General features: G+C 41.2%; 1 protein-coding gene across 1 annotated transcript in view; it reads right to left on the bottom strand.

Annotated features, from left to right (window-relative positions):
- Nucleotides 1-12,955, bottom strand: part of STARD9 (StAR related lipid transfer domain containing 9) — a 114,723-nt gene extending 101,768 nt beyond the window's left edge. The window contains exons 1-3 of the mRNA XM_028506373.2: nt 12,831-12,955; nt 7,510-7,579; nt 5,744-5,860 (exon numbers count right to left, since the gene is read on the bottom strand). Of these exons, the coding sequence (XP_028362174.1) occupies nt 5,744-5,860; nt 7,510-7,579; nt 12,831-12,877 (234 nt within the window). The 5' untranslated portion in view covers nt 12,878-12,955. The remainder of the gene's footprint in view (nt 1-5,743; nt 5,861-7,509; nt 7,580-12,830) is intronic.
- Between the last annotated feature and the right edge of the window lie 9,583 nt (nt 12,956-22,538).

Here is a 22,538-nt window from a genome sequence, read left to right as displayed (position 1 = left end):
ACCAACATTAAATTATCCCATGTAGGATGCATATGGGTGTGCCACGCTGGTAGTGGTTTTCCTCTTGGTTCCTGTGGGGAGCCCTTTAATCATGTGGGGTGGGGGGTGCATTCCTCTGAAGCCTGTCCAAGTTCTTGACATCCTCAAGCTGAAGTTCGGAACTGGAGAAAATATTCACCAAAGAATCTGTCTCTCTCACACACACACACACACACACACACACACAGTCTCTCTCTCTCCCCCACTCCCAGCTCTTTGAGGGTAAACAATAGATATACTCTGTGTGCCATTTAATGCTCAGTGTATGTGGAGACTAAACATATTAAAACAACAAGCACAAGAATGGTATAAAAAAACAGAGAAGCTTAAGAACTTATATGTACCACCCATAGACATGGGGTGGGGATGGTTGGAGGGCTGGGGGAGTGCAGGGCAAAGGGGGACAAAGGGGAGAAAAAAAATGGGAAAACTAATAGAATAATCAATAAAATATACTTAAGAAACAACATGCATAATCACATCGCTGCTATACTTTCAGTTTTGTATTCATTGGTTGTGGGGAAGAAATCTGCTCACTCACATGACTTTTGTCTGGAAAAGCTACAAGTGTTTTAGGTGTCATGTTTTAGCTAAATAACAGACCATTTTAAAACAAAGATTCCCAGGAGAATAGGAGCAACTACTTTGCAGAAGGGGCTGGGTGGCTTTTTGTTCCTGGATGTGCTTGCTTTCTGTTGACTCAGTCTGCACTTGTTTTCACAGCCAGTTACAGTCCTTGGTGGGTAAAGCTGAGCTAATGGTCCTCATGGAAAGTTTTACAAACACACAATCACCCAAACACAATACACTTCAGCAGAGGACTCCGGCTCCAACAAATGTTCCTGACCCACAGGAAGGAAGGGAAGCTAATTTTCCAAGTAGAGCATGCTGATCTCAGAAGGGATCACAACCAGATTCAAAGAAGGGATTTTCAAATCTAGTTCAACTCTTAGAAGCATGGGCCTTGATTCTCTCATACTGTGATAGTGGTAATCACACTAGGGACCCAAGGCACAGCACTCACGTCACTGGTTCGATTCCTGGTCAGGGCACAAGCCCCGGTTCCCTGGCTGGGGAGCATGCAAAAGGCAACCGATTGATGTTCCTCACACTTTGATGTTTCTCTCCCTCCCTTCCCCTCTCTTTAAAAAGAATCAATAAAATCTTTAAAAAATAAAAACACAATTTAGACCAGTGACAACCTGCCTTAAGAATGAGAAGCTGATTACCATTTGCAACAGCATGGATGGACCTGGAGAGTATTATGCTAAGTGAAATAAGTCAGTCAGAGAAAGACAAATATATGATTGCACTTATGTGAAATCTAATGAAAAATATAAATAAATAAACAAAACAGGAAGAGAATAAGAAAGAAAAGACTGAAGTTTGCCAGAGGAAAACAGGGTTCAGGGACTGGGTGAAAAAGGTGAAGAAATTAAGAAGTACAAAATGGTCACACAAACATAAAGCATAGCATAGAGAATATAGTCAATAATATTGTAATAACTATGTATGGTGCCAGGAGGGTACTGGAAATATTGGGGGGAATGTTGTAAAGTGTATGATTATCCAACCACTATGCTGTACAGCTGAAACTAATACAAAATAATATCGAATGTAAACTATAATTGACATTTTTTAATTAAAAAAAAAAGAATGAAAGGCCAATGACCCCAGGGTCATGGGGTGATGGACAAGATAGTTGGCATGATTCTCTGCCAGTCCCCACCCACTACACTCTTTTCTCTCTCTCTCCCTTTGCCCTTCACCTTCTCTCCTTTCCCTCAGTTTACATTCCCTCCCTTTCCTATAACCCTCTTTTTCTCCCTTTTTATGCTGTAGTATAAAAAGAACATGAACTTTGTATACAGATGATCTTGTGTTCAAATCTAAGACCCATTTCTGACTTTGCGTGGATCATGTAACCTCTCTAAGCCTAAATCTCCTCAACTATAAAAGAAGGATAAAATCTTCTGCTTTTTAGGGTGTTGAAAAGATCAAATCAGATAATATTTCCAAAGAAATGGCCAGGTCACTAGTGGAGTAAATAGGATTTTTTTCACTTTGGGAGTCAGTGAGGCTTGGTGGCATGCAATTCCAAGTTGGACAGTCGTGGGTTTGAATCCCTGCACTGCCACTTACAGACCAAGTCTTGTGAGCATTCTGTGCCTCAGTTTCCTTATCTATAAAATGGAGAAAATAATACAGACTTAATAGATTTTGGGAGATGATCAAAAGAAAGGATAAATATCTAGAAGACACAGGTATTTAACAAATGAAGCCACCCCTCAGCAGGACCTGTGGTAGCTGCATGTCTCTGGAGGCCCGTGTGTGCTGGCGCCTGGTCTGTGTGCTCCAGTGCATCACCACTAAGGACAGGGAAGGGCTAACACACTAAGGAATCTTAATCTTGGATGTACCTTTTGAGGCTGTAAGACATAAAAGAGGGAGGTAGAATGGTACAATGCAATGCAAAGACCAACATAGGAAGCATGGGTCTAGTCCCACTTGTGAATTTACTGCTTGTATAACCCCCTGTAAGTCACATGGCTATTTCTAGAACATGAGGGGGTTGGCATAGATTGGTGGGAAGTGTCTGGAAATATTTTTGATTGTCATGACTGGGATTTCTACTGGTATTTAGTGGGTGGAGGCCAGGGACGCTACTATACATCCTACAGTGCACAGGCCAGATCCCCACAACAAAGAATTATCTGGCCAGAATATCAATAGTACTAATGACTGCTAAGTTCCCTTCGAGCTCTCACATTCTAAGAGACTATGATGAGGCAGCACTGATATCAAATAGGTGATGGTCTTGTCAATATCTATCAAGCAATGGCCTATAATGTTGCTCAAAATTCCTCTAAGGTCAATGGGGGAAATTCTTCCCTCAGATATTTGGCTATTTGGAAATCAATGTTGTATTTCTGAGGGTGATGACAGTCCTTCCTTTACAACAAGAGACTCAGACATGGAGGAGGCACAGACCTGCAGGGACTTAGTCCCTCTCTGCAGTTAGAATCAGTGCTTTCAAAGCCATGAGATTCCTTTTGGGCAAGAAGGTGATTTAAATAATTCAGAATCAAGGTCAGAATAAGACATGATATATACAACAGTTGAGATGACTCTTGTCTATATCATATTGAATGAGAAAAGCCAGACTCAAAAGGCTACATACCATTTTGTTATATTGATAGACATTCAGGAACAGACAAAACTGTAGGGACAGCAAACAGGTCAGTAGTCACCAGGGGTTAGGGGTTGGGAGAGTGGTTTGACTGCAAAGGACAGGAAGGAATTTTGGGGTGATGCACTGTTTTATATACTGATGGTAAACTGCACAACTGTGTTTGTCAAAACTCATAGAACTGTACACTATAAAGGTGAATTTTACTATATCTAAGTTGTACTTAACAAGACTGATCTCTTTCTCCACCGCCCCCCACCCTACATATGATCACAAATGCTGCAGAGAAGACAGCTATACTTTGGGAGAGGATAAACTGGGTGACCTCTAAATTCTTTCCCACCCCAAGTCCTATGCTTCTATGATAATCTGCTTCTCCTGCCCCTGGTGACCTCAGGGCTGTAGTCATTAGGATTACATCTGGGCTCCAGTTTCTGTGATACAGTAATCAGTCCCTCTGACCACATCATATGGATGTGAGTCCTGACACCATTCTGGGACCTCTGGCTCTACTCCAGCCTGTAACAAAGTTTCCTTTCCTTCTCTCTACTGTCCTGACTCCTCTTGGGACCAATGACAGCCTTAGACAATTAATAAACAAGCCAGAATCAACCTCAGGAGATTCTAGTTTTATCTCTCTGCACAGGCTTCCTGTCCAAATCCCATTTGATCTTTCCATTGAACTTCAAATCAGGCAGGAAGAATCATACTTATGAATTCTCCTCATCTATGGTCTTCTGGGCTTCTATCAGATTACTTTTATACACTTAAGCTACATAAATGCAAAATGTGACCCACACACCAAAAATCATATCCAAGCTTGTTGATATAGAGACAGACATGTGGTTTTGTTCTGTTTATACACACACACACACACCTCTCCCAGATTGTTGATCAAATGTTACACAAAATAGTTCCTTTTTCTTAGCTATAGAACAGCCAGCCCTAGGAGTGTGATGACCTGGGAGGACTGAAATAGCCATCAGTATGCTCACAATTTCCGTGAATAGAAAGAGCATTGCCTCCTACACCACAGATACGGTCCCAGCTACTGGAGATAACCCATCCTCTGATTTGAGAGTCAGTTTCTTTCCTGGCTCTTCTTGGAGGATCTCAGTAAAACAATTACAAACAACAGTAACCAGATACCTCAGAGATACTTGAGTGCTAGGGTAAAAATCAAGGGCCATAAGACAAGCCTGGACCTGCCAGTGCCCTTGAATTCCAAAGGACAGGGGAGGTTCAGGAGGGGTCATCCAGTGCCCACACTGCCTTTTCCTGCTGAGCATTTACAGCAAACGCAGTTTGATGACAAAGTAGGGCACTTGTATTATAACAGAAGGAGCCCTCAGAGACAACAAATCCCACAGTGGTCTAGGGTCCTGTTTCCACATGTTCCATGCAGAAGGGAAGAATGAGGGAATTCTAGCCCTCTATACTCAGCCTAGGAGCACAAGCCTAAGGCTCAAAGAAGGTACTAGCCTCTAGGATTCCTGGGCCCTTAGGTTGCATACAACCCAAGGCCAAATTTGAGATGAGGCCATTCACTTACCATAGCAGCAGAGCACTACCTAAACTAACTGGTACACACCTGGATCACACTGAGGCCCAAGCATAAATAAACAACTAGCCAACTCCCATGCCCTGAGCAAGCAGTCCTTTACTCTTTTTGCAAATTGATGCCTCTCACTACCACTTCTCACATCAAATATCATTGGTTTGTGATTAAACTACCATAAGTGAAAAATAGGCAGGGCCCAGATTCCATGTTAATTTCCCAATATGAGGTCTGTCCAGAAAAACTCCAGCCATTGTTAAAATATTGAGAAATGGTTTGTGCAACATCCATGTAACCCGGCAGCCAAGGAGAGTGGACTGGAATGCACAAGCATGAACAATGACAACTTCACTGTACTGGTCGGTGGGGGCAGTAGATACCGTTGAGTGAGCATGTGTGCTGTGTGGCTATCACATTCAAAATGAGCAAGTAGAGCAACAAATCTGCATCAGATTTTGTGTTCAGCTTAAACATTCCTCCACAGGAACTGTTTGGATGATTCAGAAGGCTGCAGCTATGGGCAACTGGTGATTGGCAGCTTCATCACCACAATGTGCCTGCATATGCATCACATCTCGTGCAGAGTTTTTTGGTGAAATATCATATCACCCAGGTGACTCAGCCACCCTACAGCCTAGATTTGGTACCCTGCAACTTCTGGCTTTTCCTAAAACTAAAATCACCTTAGAAAGGAAAGAGATTTCAGACCACTGATGAGATTCAGAAAAATACAATGGGGCAGTTGATGGTGATTGGGAGAACTGTGTGAGGTCCCAAGATGCCTGCTTTGAAAGGGACTGAGGCATAATCATCCTATGTACAATGTTTCTTGTTTCTTGTAACTTCTTCAATAAATGTCTCTATTTTTCATATTACCTGGCTGGACACCTTCTGGACAGACCTCATAATTATACAGTTATAAAAAACTGAGAAGAATGAAGGAAAAATGACATTACCACTTCCTGAGATGCATACTGGGGGTCCTCTGGGTTGACTGACCAGTAGCAGTAATCAAAGCCGAACGCCACAACCTTCTCCCGGGAGTCGCCAAAGCCATCTGATCGACTGTCCACCTAAAATCAAACATAGGATCTAGTGTCCTCTCTATTATAATATCAGAATCTAGCTAGTGGCATTTGATTCCTCTCTGCTGTAGCTAGAGAGACCTGGAATGGTCATGAGAATCTTTTTGATATCTATCTAAAAAAGAAAAAAATAAGCTCTCTCCTCATTTTGTTAGGTTCAATAAAGCCCCAGAGAATTAATTAAATGTTTCCATACTATCATATATCTACCTACATGTGAACCAACCAAATGAGGTGTAGGAAAACTTGAGAGAGAAAACCTTTACCACTTTGGGCATCTTCTTATCACTATCATTTTTTCTCTAAGCATTTCTGTAGCAGACACAGAAATGCATGAATACTTTAGTCCCTGGGCCTGACTGGCTCTACCAACCTACAGCTTTCACAGAGGTCCCTGGGGACCCACCCCAGTGAATCAGAAGCATATTGGACAGAAGAGCTAGGATTAACCCCAACTGTCCAAGGTAGATGAGGGCAGAGCCAGAGGCTGGAACTGCACTGACCTCCAGGTACTGTACTGGGGAGAATGGCATACTATTTAAAATTTAGACTCTGGAGAGGAAGAGACAACCCCTAGCACTAGGATCTCACAAACCACAGTAGAATGAGGCTATCAGAATAACTAAGAAATTCTTAGAAGGGAACTGACCTAAGGGAAGTGAGCAGCCAGCAAAGTGTGTGGGAGGCCTATTAGAGTTTGATCTGGGCCAGAAATTATTAAGAACCAAAAATATGATCTCTCAGAACAAAGCAGCTGAAGTGATTAGGCAAGAGACATAAGTAAGAGACAGCAAAGAATAAAAGGTCTTTTGTCCCCAGGGAGCTTCTGTTGACAGGTGGTGGTTCCTGTTCTCTACCCCAGGAGAGCTACTGACAAAAGGAAACAGATTGCATCACAGAAGTGACACGGGAGTGGGCATGGCTGGGAGGACGGGGGTACAGATAACCCTCACTCTGGAGGTCACCTGGCCAGCTCCCCTGTTTCCCTTGACTCCCCAAGGCCCAGAAAGAAAGAAACCCTTCCATTTCCGTTGGCCTGGTGAAGGAGGAATGTAATGGAGGAAATCAGCCCTAGGAGGGCTAGGGAAGGGATAGGGAAGGAAGTTCCCAGAGTTAGTCCAATTGTGACTCAAAGATCAGTGAATTCTGTGGAAGAGATTTTGTAGCAAGACCCAGACTAGTGACTGACTCCCTCCTGAGATAGGAAGATTCTTTCTTGGTCCTCACTGTGGCCAAAATGAATCCTGCATTAGCAAATGCACACTTCCCTAGACAAAGGGATAGCAAACAAGAGGCTCCGCACAAAGTCTGACTGGGCTCAGGTGAGTTAGGTATCCACAAGGGCTATCCCCAAAATGATTTAAGCTAGCCACGCCCCACCCACTCAGCCTTTGTGCTTACTTTCAAAGAAGCTACTGACTAGTTTCCCAAATAGCTACACCCTGTTTGATAGAACTTGAGCTGCAGCAGCAACATCCCCTGTACTTCTTTCCTGCTGTTTTATATTTGCTTAGTGGTTGGTGCAGCTCTTCCACTGCCCCTCTCTAAACACATTCACATACTTACCCCCACCCTAGAAGCCCCTGTAATAACCAGCTCCTCAGTGGAAAGAAAAAGGGAAACAATTTCAGGCTTACCTTTAAATTCCTGATTTTTGCCAGTTTGCCATCAACTTCCACAATAATTCTTCCTCCTTCTTTGGTTTCTCTAGAAACAAGACACAAAGCCATATGTGAAGAAACATTGCTTTTTTTTTTCTTTTTTCCTAATCAAGGAAAGAGAAGCTGAGAACAGTGCTATTGGGACAAAATGTGTCCCCACTCCTGTCTCCAAACCTGGGGTGTCTGAATCCATAAGTTGCTGAAAGCATCACATCAAACAGTCCCCCACCTAGAGTGTTTCTCTGGATCATTAGAATTTGGCTCTGGACAGCAAAGAGTCCACATTATTGGACTCCCTCTACATGCTGGACACTGTATTAGGTACAGTACCTATAGTACTTCATCTTATGCAACCCTCTTAACACACCCTCCTGAGATACCTTCCTAACATATCTTCATCTTTACAGACTAAAGGCTAAAGCTGAGAAAAATTATGTAAGTTGTCCAAGGTCATACAGCTAGCAGTGGCAGAGCTGGAATTTAAACTCAGATTGGTCTGACCACAAAGCCTGGGCTCTTAGCTATACCTTAGAAATCAAGCTTGGAAACCCTGGAGAGTATCGTTGGTTCAGCACACAACATGGCATCACCTCTTATTTTCTCTGGGATTTTAAACATGAAAAGGGCTTTGGGGTCCTCTCTACTGAGATCCTGAGAAAATACTTCCCCAATCCTTTCCTTTTATGAAGATGGGCACCAAGATCTTTAAGAATCTTCCTATGTTGCAGTTATGTGGTAACACTTAACACTTAACCAATCCCTAAATGTGCTTTAAGGGGCTTAAGCCAAGTGACTTGCACACCTGAAGCCTAAAATGAATGTAATATACTAAATATAAAATTCTTTCACAGTACATAAAAAACTTTAGCTAAAGTGCTCACAGCCAAAATGTTAATAGAAGAGAAATTCATTAGCACTTCCTCCAGTATAAGGAAAGTTAATTTAATTACTCCTAGCCTGGGACCTGAAAACTGAGAAAATATGTTCAGTTTCATTTTATCCTTCCTCTGAATTCCCAGGATGCGATCTTGAGGACTGGAGGAGGGTGACAGGTGGAGCTGGTTGGGGGTGGGGATGTCTTTAGATTTAAGATTTTTTTTTAACCTGTCAATGAAATAATGCCTGGATAGAAATCTTCTCTCTCCCAGGTAATGACATTTTTGTTAGTTAAATTTCCCCATGGCCCTGATATAGTTTCTTTCACATTTCATACTGATAATATTTAAATGAGCAGAGATATATTCTTTGTCTCCCAGGGTCATTGAACTGCACTCACCCTCCCCCTTCCCCACCCAACACAGCCCTCAGCTCTCCTAAAAAAAAAAAAAAAAATCTTTCATCTTTGGTGTTAACATTTTACAAGATATTTATAAGATTCTTTTCCTTTCTGAAGTTCAAAGTAAGTCTTATTATCCCTCCACTCACTATAAAAGTAATATACAGATTATACATTGTAAATTTGAACAATAAAGAAAATAAGAAAAAAAATCACACAATAACTGTGCCAAATCTATTATCTAGGACCCTTTGACATAAAGCAACCAAAAAAGAAAAAAACTTGACATCTTAGTAAACAAAATATAACAAACACTACAGGAGGGTGAGATGTTGCTTCTCCCTTACTATTGGTAACCTAGTGGTTCCAAACATTCTAGAACAAAATGAAGATGAATTAAGATTGGGCACAGCAGAAGGAAAGGGCACCAATCTCAGTGGGGTAGCTGGCAGCACATAGCCCCAAAAAGCGAACCGAGGAGCAACCTTACACACAGTAGAGGGGAGTACCTGCCACTCACCTCAGTGTTCTCAGTTCCACCACCAGGCACTCACTCCTTAGGGTTGAAGGGTTTGCAGGGAAAAGTCCTCACTTACACATTACTCCCAGAACAGTGTTTTTCAAGCAGTCCACGGGCCACTTTCATGAGAAACATGGGAGATGCTGGGGCTAGTTAATTCAAATTCCTGTTAAGAAGTTGCAGTGTAACAAGCTCCCCAGGTGGACTGTATGTATGCCTACCATAATTTCAGAATCACTGTTCTAGAGGAGAAAATAACCAAACCATTACCATTCATTTATTCATTTGTGAAACTTTTTTTAAAAAGACAGCTAGCTAAGTATAGGGAGAAATAAAAATAGTTGTTAAGAATTAGATAGCTAATACTCTATTTGGACACTTAAAATGAGCCAAGCTCTATTCTGTTCTATGTATTTTAAGCACATTCTTTTCCTTAATACTCATAAAACACGGAAGTAGTTATTCTACTTTACAGATTTTTTTAAAGCACAGAAAGGGAATATAGTATAGGAAAAGTAATTTTTGACAGGGCAGTGGGAAGTGTCCCAGGGCCTACAGTATTGGTGGACGAGAACGTGCTGTCTCAGTGATGAAGGATTTTAGATAGACAAGGGGCAGCACCTATCCTGAGACACTGACTTGCTGACATGGGAAACAACTATGAGGTAGAGATGAGGGCATCAAACCCATTTTCCATAGTATCATTTTACTGATGGATGGTTGCTCCTAGTGCCACTGAGCAAACAGGCATTTGATGGAGAAGTGCAACTTTTCTGTAATCTCAGGAAGGAACAGTTTAGTCTAGTTAATTGATTTTTGGTTCTACCTACTTTCAGGCCTTACATAAGACTATTTCTCACCTGGAAAATCAGAAAGAAAAAAAAATGGAAGCTTAGACTATATGACCTCTAAGATTTTGTCCCAAATACAACATCAGATCCAATGACTTATTGAAGTTTGGAATAAACTGTTGGGTTGCCCAAAAAGTCCATTATGTTTTTTTCATAAAATAAAAGACTCATTTTCATTTTCACCAATAACTCTATTGATTTGGAGATTTTGAGTATGTCAGCTATCTCCTGCTATTGGCTTCTAGTGGGTAGAGCTCAGGGGTGCTGCTAAACATCTTCCAATGCATAAGACAGCCCCACAGCAAATTTTTTGGCTAAAATGTCAGTAGTACCAAGAAACTTCATAAACCACTTTGACATGTTTGATCAGCCACAGCACCTTCTCCATGTACTGCACACACCTTTTTTTTGTGTTGTAGTTATGTTTTTACATTTCTTGAAATAGTACAGCATAATATGCCAAAAAATATTGTGCATTTTCTTCTATCTTCAATATAAAAATGGCTGCACAAAAATTCACCAATTTTGATAAGTTTTTTAAAACAATTGTCACAATACAATCTAACAAAGTTGATTTGAATGAAGTTAAAAGACAACTAAGCATTACTAGAGTCATGGTACAGAAAAAAATGTAATAGACTTTTTGGCTGACCCAATACATAATCAGCAGGTTCCCTATATTAAGCTGAGCCTCGGTGAAGAAGCTGGAAATTATAACAAACCTTGGCATATAGCTTCATCTCTGCAGGATTCTGTGAGAAGAGGGGAGTAGTCTCAACTTCTTAGTTGGGGCTACCCTGGGTTTCGCCATACCTTCTCCTGAATCTGTGCTCCTGAATCTTCAGCCTACAATAATCAACTAACACCTGGATATCTGCAGTCTTGGCATTCTACTGCTTGCTGCTCAAGGTTCTTCACATGAGCTCAGTAAATGCCTTTCTTTCCTCTTCACTTTTGTTTAATGAAGTCTTATTCTCTACTGTGGCTGCAAATAACAGCTCAATTTCAACAGTATTTTCTTAATCTAATGCATGCTATTGTAAATTCCTAGTTCCCAAGGAACAGAAAAGTTACTGTGAGGAGTGGTCAACGTTGTTATGCCAAGAACCCTTAACAGAATAGTTTTGCAGGTAAAGGGATTAGACAAAGAACATATGTGCATGGGCCCTAGACATGAATAACATTGTGGGGGTTGACTGTGAATGGGGGGTGGACTGGGTGGAAGAGGGCAAATGGAGAAAAATCAGGACAACTTTGATAGCACAAACAATAAAAAATAATTTTAAAAAATGGTTTTGCAAAAAGAGGTTCTGTCAGCGGCTACTCTCATGGTAATAGCTGCACCAATGAAAACATCCAACCTTGAGCCACTACACTTAGTAATACAGAAGCCAGATGCTATAATCCATCTACCAATCTAAATACAACAGTTCAAGCTACTTTCCTTTTTTCTTCGTTGTATCGCCTTTGCCTTTTTCCTACCTTCTTTTCTGTTTTTCTTGTTTCTTCCCCCATCTCATTCCTCTCCTCATCACTCTGTCAACTGCATGACTTTTCAAAGCCAATCACCTCTGTATCAGGACAAACATAATCCCTGATAGTACCAAATTTTATTATGGGACACAGTGCCTTTTTCGACGCTTTTCCCCAATTTTCAAGCCATCTTATGTCCTGGAAATTTTTAACTTCCCAAATAATTCCAAAATGTGCCAGTGGTCCCAAATCACACTCTCCACAGCTTTATGTCCCATCACTCACCTCCCTCCACCAAACAACCAAACAACCAACCAAACCCTCTCCCCAAACAACCAAAACTTATCTGTTTCCTAACAGCCTAAGTCCTTTGCTTTCAGTATTTTTACTACCAAGTGCTTTTTACATCTTCTCCACCTGTCAGCAAACTCGAATAGATCTTCAAAAAAAAAAAAAAAACAGTTCAAACACCAACCCTTCTGTGAAGCCTTCCCTGACTTTCCAAACCTGTGAGTGGAGAATTAGTGAAAAGGGGAAGAAATTATGTGGCTGGACACTGGAAGCCTTCAGAGCTGAGGGGTGCGGGATCAGATTTACCCATGAGGAAATGGGCACTGCGGACACAGAGGAGTTACAGTAACTTCCCCTATTTCACAGTTTGGCCGTCCAGACCAGGATGAAGCCACGATTTCTGTCTCCCGTGTCTTACACTCTGCCTTTCTCCACATCTTCGCAGAGAAACCCACGTGCACACACAATTCTGCTTCAGTCCTCACAGGTACTTTAGAGCCAGCAAGAAGGGAGAGGAGACTGACAATCCCTATCCCGGAGTAAAGATACTTTCCCAGCCCTTTTCTACGCATCCAGTGAGAAACGCCCTATGCGTACGTCAAGACTAGAGCCATGGACCCTCAAAACTCCCGCTGGCAGCACTCCAGGGACGCCGAAACAGGGCAGTCCACCCCTGAGGCCAACCAGAAACCGCTATTCCCCAAGGCACGACGCGAAAGCTCGACCCGAGTTCCCAACTTGCCAGGCCCTTAAGGTTTCCGGACCCTGGCCCTCTGGGCCACTTTGTGTCTGATTTCTCCACGCCGGAATCACTTGACGGGGAGGCGGGGACCTCGCCCTACTAACTCACTTGCCGCCTCAGGCGCCCCCTCCCGCCCAGACTCACCTCTTGCTGAGGGGCCGGACCCTCACGGCCACCCGCACGTTCGCCATCACTTGGCCTCCGCCCAAGCCTGACAAACCGGCCCAGCTGCAGCATCACCAGCCCCCAAACTCAGCCGCAGCCCTGGCGCAGCCCGGGGGCAGCCCCACCCGCCCCACGAGCCTCCCGTGGTGGCCCCGCCCATGCGCACGCCCCAGGCTGGCCGGGGTGGTGCCTGATGAGCTCCGACCAATCCTGAGCCCAGTTGGCGAGATGACGTCTGGACAGGCCCCACCCATCCAGCTTCGCCCCGCCCCACTTCGCCCCCCCACCCCCGCACCCCTGCCCCGCCAGCCGCGGGGGACCTCCTGAGACGTCCTGAGGCGAATGCTCGCCCGGGACAGGCCGGGGCGGTTCCGGTTTAGCCTAGGCCAATCCTGAGCCTGGTCCCCCACCCGCGAGGTAGTGGAGCGCAGCGTGGGGCAGCGTCTGGCCAGACCTGTCGCGACCCTCTTACTGGGAGCTGGCTTTTCTCCGCGGACTGCCTGACAATGCTTGTAGAGTCAAGCAGATCCGTTAAACTTGGGTGAATGCCGGCAGTTTACAAACTGACTTGATACATACTTTTATTCACCTCATTGGCCTGAGCTGTCAATGCTTTGGTTAAATTTTAAGGGCAGGAACGAAATGGGGAACACCGATGTTTTTTCAGTTCCCAGCAAAAAGCAGTGTCTTTCTTTGAGGAGCCATTTGGGGTGTGAAGGAATTGAGTGCTCACGGGCGAGCTCTCCATTGTGCTAGAAATATCATGAACCTCTGGCAGTATCGGTGGTCGCTGGAGGGAATGCTTTCGGTCAGAATTGTTTCACTAATTCACTGGAGAAATAACCATTGATTACCTACCAAGAGTTAACTGCTCTTCTAAGGTGTTAAGGCTACAGTCTCTGCTTTCCTGGAAATTGAAATCTACAGGGAAGCGAAAAGAAACAATAAATACCGTATTTGTCCGTGTATTATACGCACTTTTTAGCTCAAATTCTTGAGGGAAAAACTAAGGATGCGTATTATACATAGGTAATATTCCATAAATGTTTTTAATTATTTTATTTATGCTTAGGTGTTAAAAGTGTAATTGTAGAAAGCAATAATGATATCTGTATGCAAGATAATACCCTGGAATACAATATCAGTTTTGTTGAAGTTACTACGAACTTGCAAGGAAGCAGTTTTGGCCAAGTATTGTTATCTACTTGATAAGATAGGTGATGCCGACTTTATTACCGTAGGGTGAACAGTGTGACATTTCTCTTTGTACACTTTAGGCAGGAAAAATTACTGGAAATCCCTTGGAAAACATCGAAACTTTTTTTGTATACTGTATTTAGCTAAAAGTTATTAAATATGCTAAAAAAGCCCTGGCTGGTGTGGCTTAATGGCTTGAGCACTGGCCTGCGTGCGAACCAAAGGGTCACTGGTTCAATTCCAGTCAGGGCACATGCCTGGGTTGCAGTCCAGGTCCTCAATGCGGGGAGCTCCAGAGGTAACCACACATTGATGTTTCTCTCTCTCTCTTTTTCTCTTCCTTCCCCTCTCTCTAAAAATAAGTAAATAAAATCTTTAAAAAAAAACTGAACATTTAAAAAATTGCTAAAAAGCATGGCAACAGAGCTGCCAAGAGACACTTTAGACCTCCTCCTACAGAGAGTGTCATCAGATTACAGAGGCAACAGAAGAAAAGCTTCTTTAGACACCAAGACAGAAGAAGACAATGCAAGGGAAACCTCCAAAGTGGCTGGAGGTGGAGACCTGGATTCTGGAGCAGCGTCAGACTGGGATCTCTGTTTCGATGAAGATGATACAAGAAGAAGGTAAAAGGGCTGCATGATAGAAAAACATTGATGATTTCTCAGGGACACCGAAATGGTGCTTTAACTTTATGAAGAGAGAAGGTTTGAGAATGAGAACACAAAGGAAACTTTCCCAGAAACTTTCAGCAGCCTATGAGAATCAAGTTTTAGAATTTCATTCTTTAGTTATCAATCTTCAAAAGACTTACAACTTTGAGCTGTCCCAAACTGCCAATATGGAAGAGGTCCCACTCACATTTGATGTGCCATCCAACAGAACTGTGGACATCAAAGGAGCAAAGACAGTGGTTGTTAAAACTAGTGGTCATGAGAAAACACATTTCACTGTTGTTCTAGCCTGTTGTGCAGATGGGACAAAGCTACCACTTATGATCATCTTTACAAGAAAAACATTTCTGAAAGAAAAGGTTCTAAGTGGAGTTACTGTCCATGTGCATGAAAAAGGATGGATGAATAAAGAAGGCATGAAAATCTAGTTTAACAAAGTCTGGTCATGAGGGTTACTTAAAAAAACCAGCTTTGCTTGTTTTTGATCACTTCAGAAAAGCCCATGTTACACAAAGTGCAAAAGCAATTGCAACAAGCTTGAAAGCCCAAATTGTTGTGATACCTGGTAGGCTAACCAGCCAACTGTAACCTCTTGATTTGTCAGTAAACAAACCCTTTAAGGCCCTAATGAAGAGTGGACAATGGAGTCAGATGGTAATGATTTAACACCTACAGGCAGAATCAGAAAGCATCCATGGCTCAGGTTTGTGATTGGTTCCTAAGATCTTGGAATGGTGTCAAGAAGGAAGTGGTTGTGAGATCACTTAAAAAGTGTGGCATCAGCAATGCTACAGATGGAATTGAGGATGATGAAATTTACCAGGATGAGGAAAGTGACTCTTCAGAAGATACTGGTAATGTAGAAACTGAAGAAGATGATACTTTTGATGTTGACAGTAACGAAGAGTTCTTCTATGATGTATAAATATTTAAATTTGTTATTGGTACATAAAATATCTCCTACCTTGTATCTGTTCTTGTGTTTTGTAATTATTTGTTACATAAAATTTCTCGTACCATAATATGTCAAAAATAAATGCTAAAATTCCCTTATAATACAAAAAACAAGTATCTATAAATAAAAACATTGAATTCAAAAATTAAAACAAAAGATTTTTTTTCCTGAAAGTTTGGGCTAAAAACATGGGTGCACATTATACACAGCAAGATATGGTAAATAAATGTATACTATGTCAAGTGGTGCTAAGTGAAATTTTTTTTAAAGCAGGATAAGAAGATATAGTAATGATCTCTGTGTGTATGTAGGGGGAACATGCTATTTTATATTGGATCTTCAAGAAAGACCTCACTGAGAAGTGGTGCTTGACTAGATTTCAAGAAAAGAGGGAACCATGCAGGAACTCACTTATTTAACAACATTTGCTAAGTAAGTACCTATTATGACAAGCTTTGTTCCAAGCACAAGGGACAAAAGAGTGAAGTAAACGGGCAAACCTCTGATCTCACAGAGCTTGATGAGAGAGACTAACAAATAAGTACAACAATTTAAGTTAAATGTATATCAGATTAGCTAAGGAGAAAAAACAAATAATCCAGGAAAGGGGATAAGAAGTGAGAAGAGAGGATGTTGAAACTTTAGATGATATGACCAGGGAAAGTCTCACTGAGAATGTGACACTTGAGAAAAATCTGAAGGATGTAAAAGAAGAGTATGCAATTATCTAGAAGAAGGGCAATTCCAGACACAGGGAACAGACCATGTAAAGGACCTGAGCTCGGAGACAGCCTGGAATGTTAGTGGGGGTACCACGGAGTGACAGAGGGGAAGGGCCATAGAGGTAGCATGAGGCATGGTCATTTTTGGATTTCATTCTAGGTGAGCTGGAAAACCACGGGGAAGTCTTAAAGATAAAAATAAAATATGATTTATATTTTTAGAAGATTACTCTGGCTACTTGCTGTTTTGAGACTTGACTATTCTGATGATTGGGGAAGGGTGCAAACCCAAGAGAGACCCATCAGGAGGCGAGTTTCATGCCCCAGTGGTAGTACGAGAGGCAATGAGTCATGCCGGACATGTCCCAATAGCAGTTTACCTATCCAGTCTCCTCTCTCTCACCTATTTGAAAGTACCCTTCCCAGAATAAAGTACGGTGGCAGCCAGTTTACAATTCAAATGCACCTGGAATCCTAGTGTTCTGGATGGCTTCGCCACTCACTGTGCTTTGCAGTGAAAATAATCACCATATTAGGGAAAACAGTATGGAGTTTCCTCAAAAAATTTAAAAATAGAACTACCTAATGATCCAGCAATCTCACTTCTGAGTATTTAACTGAAGGAAATAAAATCACTTTCTCAAAAACATATCTGCACTTCCACGTTCACCGCAGCATCATTCACAATTAGCCAAGTCACAGGAACAGGGAACAAACTAAGTTTGCAGAAACAGGAATGAAGGCTGTACAGTGCATGTTTCTTATAAAGCACAATAATATCACAGGGTTGCAAGGTGATGATACTCTAATTTTATCATTGTTCATTTACGAGTTGAAATACTTCATTAGAAAGCAACTTTTCCTCATCAACTGATTGCCCTGAGGTACGGATCATGTGGCGAAGGCAGCACAAGTGCTTGTTTCAATGACCAGTTTTCAAAATAAGTTGGTTCCCTAGCACTTTCCAAAGGTGGTTAATGGATGTTGCTGTTTTAAATATTATAAACTGATAAATTTAAGCCTACAGTCAACTCTCCCCAACCCTTGGTTTCATATCCGCAGAGTTAGGCAACCATGGATCAAAAACACCAAAAAGAAAAAAGTTATGTTGTTGCTGATGTGTACTGTGTAGTCAGACCTACAATGGCTATGTCTTTGTTGAACTTCGCATAGGCTTTTTTTCTTGTCTTTATTCTCTAAACAATACAGTATAGCAAATATTTACATAGCATTTACATTGAATTAGGTATTATAAGTAACCTAGAGATGATTTAAAATACACAGGAGGATGTGAGGTAGATTGTGCTAGGTCATATGCAAATTCTATGCCATTTTCTAAAAAGTTTTATTTATTGAATTTAGGAGGAGAGACACAGAGAAGGAGAAACATCGATTTGTTGTTCCACTTATTTATGCATCCACTGGTTGATTCCTTATGTACCCTGACAAGGGGTTGACCCACAACCTTGGTGCATTAGGACAACACTCTAACCAACAGTGCTTCCCAACCAGGGCCAATACTATGTCATCTTATACGAGGGACTTGAGCATTACATAAAATGTGGGGAGACCAGTTACTCCACAGATACTGAGAGACAACTGTGTCTGATTTGCTTCAGTTCATTTAACTATTCTTTTGTTCACATGAGGAGCATTTTTTGAGGTTTAACATGAATTCATACAAAGAAAAATTGCATAAACACAAATCCACATTGAGTCACAGCACAGATAGCAAATGACAAAGTAAAAACAAAGAAAACTAATTGGTAGCTATATACACTTGGACACCATTGTGCCTTTTATACTGAAAAGTCTTACAAAGTAATCATCTTAGATCAACAGGAGACTGATCTTCAAGGTTGTCCTGAAGGTGGGTTACTTTAGCAGTCTCCTCCTGTTCTCTCCAGCATCTTCCTTTAGTGTGGCTGGCAGTTGTTCTGGTGATCGTCACCCTCAGAGATGCCTTGCCATAAGTACTCCGCTGGTCTGGGCCATGACCCCATCCACCAGCTGCAGCCCTTCTTCTTCCTGTATTGGTCATAACTGTTCCTGCCTATACACCTCTTTTAGTTGTGCACATTTGATTTCACACTTGCCAGAAACAGTCTGATAGTACCTGCTTTCTAACAATTTCTTCACTGGCTCTTCATCTGTATATGTGATAAAATAAAATCCTTGTCTTTCATTTGTGTTTGTATCCATAGGAAGTTCGATATTTTCAATCTCTCCCAAGTCTCCAAAATAGTCTTTCTTTTTAAAAGATTTTACTTTTTTTTTTTTTTCCCGAAAGAGGGGCAGGGAGGGAGAAACAGAGGGAGAGAAACATCAATCATTTGCCTGTTGCACGTTCCCAACTGAGAACCTGGCCTGCAACCCAGGCATGTGCCCTGACTGGAATCAAACCCATGATCTTTTGGTTTGCAGGCCAGAGCTCAATCCACTGAGCCACACCAGCCAGGGCCAAAATATTCTTTAATTTATTCTTCAGAAATATTTGAACTCTATCTAACCCTCAAAAAAACTTTTAATGGGGGTTCCTTCCCTTTTAAAACTTTGGCTCTGTGAAATTGAAAGACTGACTCAAATTTACAGGGAATATACAAAGAACCTAGAGTAGTTAAAACAGTTTTCTGTTTAGTAATTCTATGAATTGCTAAGAGTTAAGAAAAAAACAAGAAAAGGAAAAAAAAGAAAAAAAAATCTTTGGTCCATGGTGGATGGGGGCATATATCAATTTGCTATCCAGTTTGTGTTCTTTCAGTTCCAAAGCCTCATTAACACAAGTAGCATCTTTGAAAAGCACAAATTCAAATTCTCTTGCTCTTCCAGTGACTAGATCTGATTTAATTATGCAGTCTACAACTTCCCCAAATGGAGACAAATAGATCTTCCTTAGTGTACCCCAGGTCAAAACCTCCAAAAAACGTTTTCCTGTCATCCTGCAGATTCTTGCTGGCATTGATATTGGGTCCCTCAGCAATCCCTCTATGTTGCTGTACTGTCTCACACCCTCCATGGTGGGAAAGTGTGTGGTGCAAGGGTCCTGGCAGCAGCTGCGGTAGAGTGTTGTATGGCACTGGCTTTAAAATAGTGGTGGAGCTTTTCAGCCAGATCCACCACCTTCCAGTAATTCACCAAAATGACTAACACAAAGAAAATGAAGAGAGGTACCCACTATATGTTCTCTAGGCCTTTTAGAAAACATAGAGCTGTGCCCTGGCTGGGTAACTCATTTGGTTAGTGTGTTGTCCTGATGCGCCAAGGTCATGGGTTTGATCCCTGGTCAGGGCACATACAGGAATCAACTAATGAATGCACAAGTGTGAAAAAATAGAAGACCCTTGTACGGCTAAAAAATAAAATAGTGGTGGAAGAGCATTACTATTCTTATTGAGAGCCAAACCATCCCAACTTGGCCATTGACTTTGGACTCAGCTCCTGTTGTCTTTGCTAGCTTCCTGTATTTCAGATGTGACAATCAGTTCTCGGTTTACCTTGAACGTTTCCTGCTCCTTTTTTTTCCCCCAAGGATTTCTGGTTCCTTTTAGTATGGAAAGCTATTTAGAGATAATAGTCTTGGTGCTTATTGTTTTGGGGTTCTTCATTGGTTTTAGGCCATTGTAAAATTTGGATACTTTCAATTCAAATTCAGGACCACAGAGCGCCTACTTAGCCTCACTGAAATCTTATATCTGTATATACTGACTCCTATAACATACATACTGCTACCTTAACTACACCAACATAATTACCCATTTGCTTTATCCACAGTGTACTCTGTCTCAGAATAACAATATGAATGCTAACAACAATAGGAATACTGAAAATAGTAAGGATTGGTTTTTTTTTTGAGGTGATTTTGTTCAAAGAGAATATTCTAATAGGAATAGTCAAATTTCCTGACTTTTAAAGTCACTTGAAATAATTCCTGTTCGATTAGGCCACACAACTTGAAATGCAGTAATTTATTTTACTTCCAGTTTTAGGGATGCTTTATTTTAATTTTGGTTTATATTTACATGGTTCTAAAATCAAATTCACCAAATGAAATCTGTTCAGAAGTCCACCTTCTCCCCTGTTCCACTGTTGCCCCTCTTTCCCTATAAGTAACCATGATTTTTAGTTTTCTGATTGATTGATTGATTGATTTTAGAGAGAGGAAGAAGAAAGAGAGAGAAGAAAGAGAGAGACAGGGAGAGAGAGACATCAGTTTGTTGCTCCATTTATTCATGCATTCATTGGTTGATTCTTGTGTGTATGACCAGGGATCAACCTGCAAGCTTGGTGTATTGGGACAATCTAAACAACTGAGCTACCTGACCAGGGCCTTAGTTTTTTACATATATTTTATACCCCTTTACCCCCACCTTTCTTACATAAGCAGCAACATACCATACACACTATTCTGGCTTTGTGTTTTTACTTTACAGTGGATCCTGGAGATCACTCCATGTTAGTATAGGGAGCTACTCCCCATTCCTTTTGTACAACTGCATAGTACTCTACCATGTGGATGTTCATAGTTTATATTAGTCCCTTACTCATGACACATTTGGTTGTTTTTAAAAGTCTTTCAAGGGGGAGGAGAATATAAGGGGGATAAATGGAAATGGAAAAAATACAATAAAAAAAAGTCCTTTGCTATCTCGGATATCCCTGCTATGAGGAGCCAACATGCATACACTTTTCTCATTTTGCCAGTATATCTTTGCAATAGGTTCTTAGAAGTGGAATTGCTGAGTTAAAAAGCAAATACTTCACAATTAAGCCAAATATTCCCAAAGTCTCCCTGTAGGAGCCATATGATTGACTTTTGCATTCCCATCAGCAATGCTCAGTATGCTGCTTTTCCACAGCCTAATCAACACACTGTCTTGACAAACTTCTACATTTATGACAGGTGAGAAATGGCAACTCAGAAGTTTTAATTTGCATTTCTCTTGTTATAAGTTCTGTATTTTAACAAAGCTTATTTTCTTCCTTTCAACTCATTAGAATGACTTTAACATAATCCATATGGTAAAATTTCAGAGGGTACAGAAAGGCCTTTTTAAGTTCCACTATTATAGCCTTTTATTAATTTTATTTTTAATTCTTGGAATTTAGTGCTTGATGAAATAAAAGGAATAGCTTAGAATGAAAATTGTCAGGTACTAAAGTCATCTTTGCAACTTTTATCTAATAAGAGCAATGGCTTTCATTTATTAGGTACTAAAGCAGATGGTGTTTCATGTATTATCTTATTTAATCTTCCCAAGAATCCATGAAGTATTGTTATGTCCACTTCAGAGATGCAGAAATTGAGGCTGCTATTAAATAAGTTAGATAGAATACATAGCTAGTAAGTGGTGAAACCTGTATTCAAAAATCAGGTCTAACTCTAAAGCCTTTGCTATTAACCTTCATACTTTAGTAGCTAAAGACAAGCCCTGTCTCCTAAGTCTCCTGAACTTGTGGGGTGGAGATACAGAAATATAAGATTAGGATGAGCCTGAAGAAAAAGCCAATTCAAATTGCTAATATCCTGTTCCATGATCTCCACCTATCTGCAAGTATTCTATAGAAGTAGGTGGGGAATGCCAGGTATTTCAGGTATCCAGTAAAGATTTTTAAGTAAATCCTTGTTAACCAAGGTAAATTTTGGTGTCCAACAAAATCTGTCAAAGGTAAGATTCAGAAAGGACAAGTTACATAAATTTTTATTAGCATCTTCCCTGGCTAGTGTGGCTCAGAGGTTTGAGGGCTGGCCCATGAACCAGGTCTCTGGTTTGTTTGCCAGTCAGGGCACATGCCTGGGTTGTGGGCCAGGTCCCCAGTAGCGGGTGCACTAGAGGCAACTGCATATTGAAGTTTCTCTCCCTCTCTTTCTCCCTCCCTTCCCTTCTCTAAGAATAAATAAATAATTTTTATTAGCATCTACGGATCAAAGTAATGCATATGTTGCCATCTGGAAGTAAACTGATTCTGCTAAGTGTATTCAGATCCTTGAAATGTAATCCCACTTCAACTTTTAGAAAATAGCTTTCACTTTTACTAGCCTTCCACATAGAGAAAATTAAGCAGTTTAAAGTCTCGTAAGATATTTGACTCCTATTTTATCACCCTAGATTCTGGTATAGCAACATTAGTAGCCTATAAA

This window comes from Phyllostomus discolor, chromosome 1 (assembly GCF_004126475.2).
Source record: "Phyllostomus discolor isolate MPI-MPIP mPhyDis1 chromosome 1, mPhyDis1.pri.v3, whole genome shotgun sequence".
NCBI classification, from domain to species: Eukaryota; Metazoa; Chordata; class Mammalia; order Chiroptera; family Phyllostomidae; genus Phyllostomus; species Phyllostomus discolor.
The sequence above is the reverse complement of the archived record's forward strand: the minus strand, read 5'-3'. Positions and strand labels throughout refer to the sequence as shown.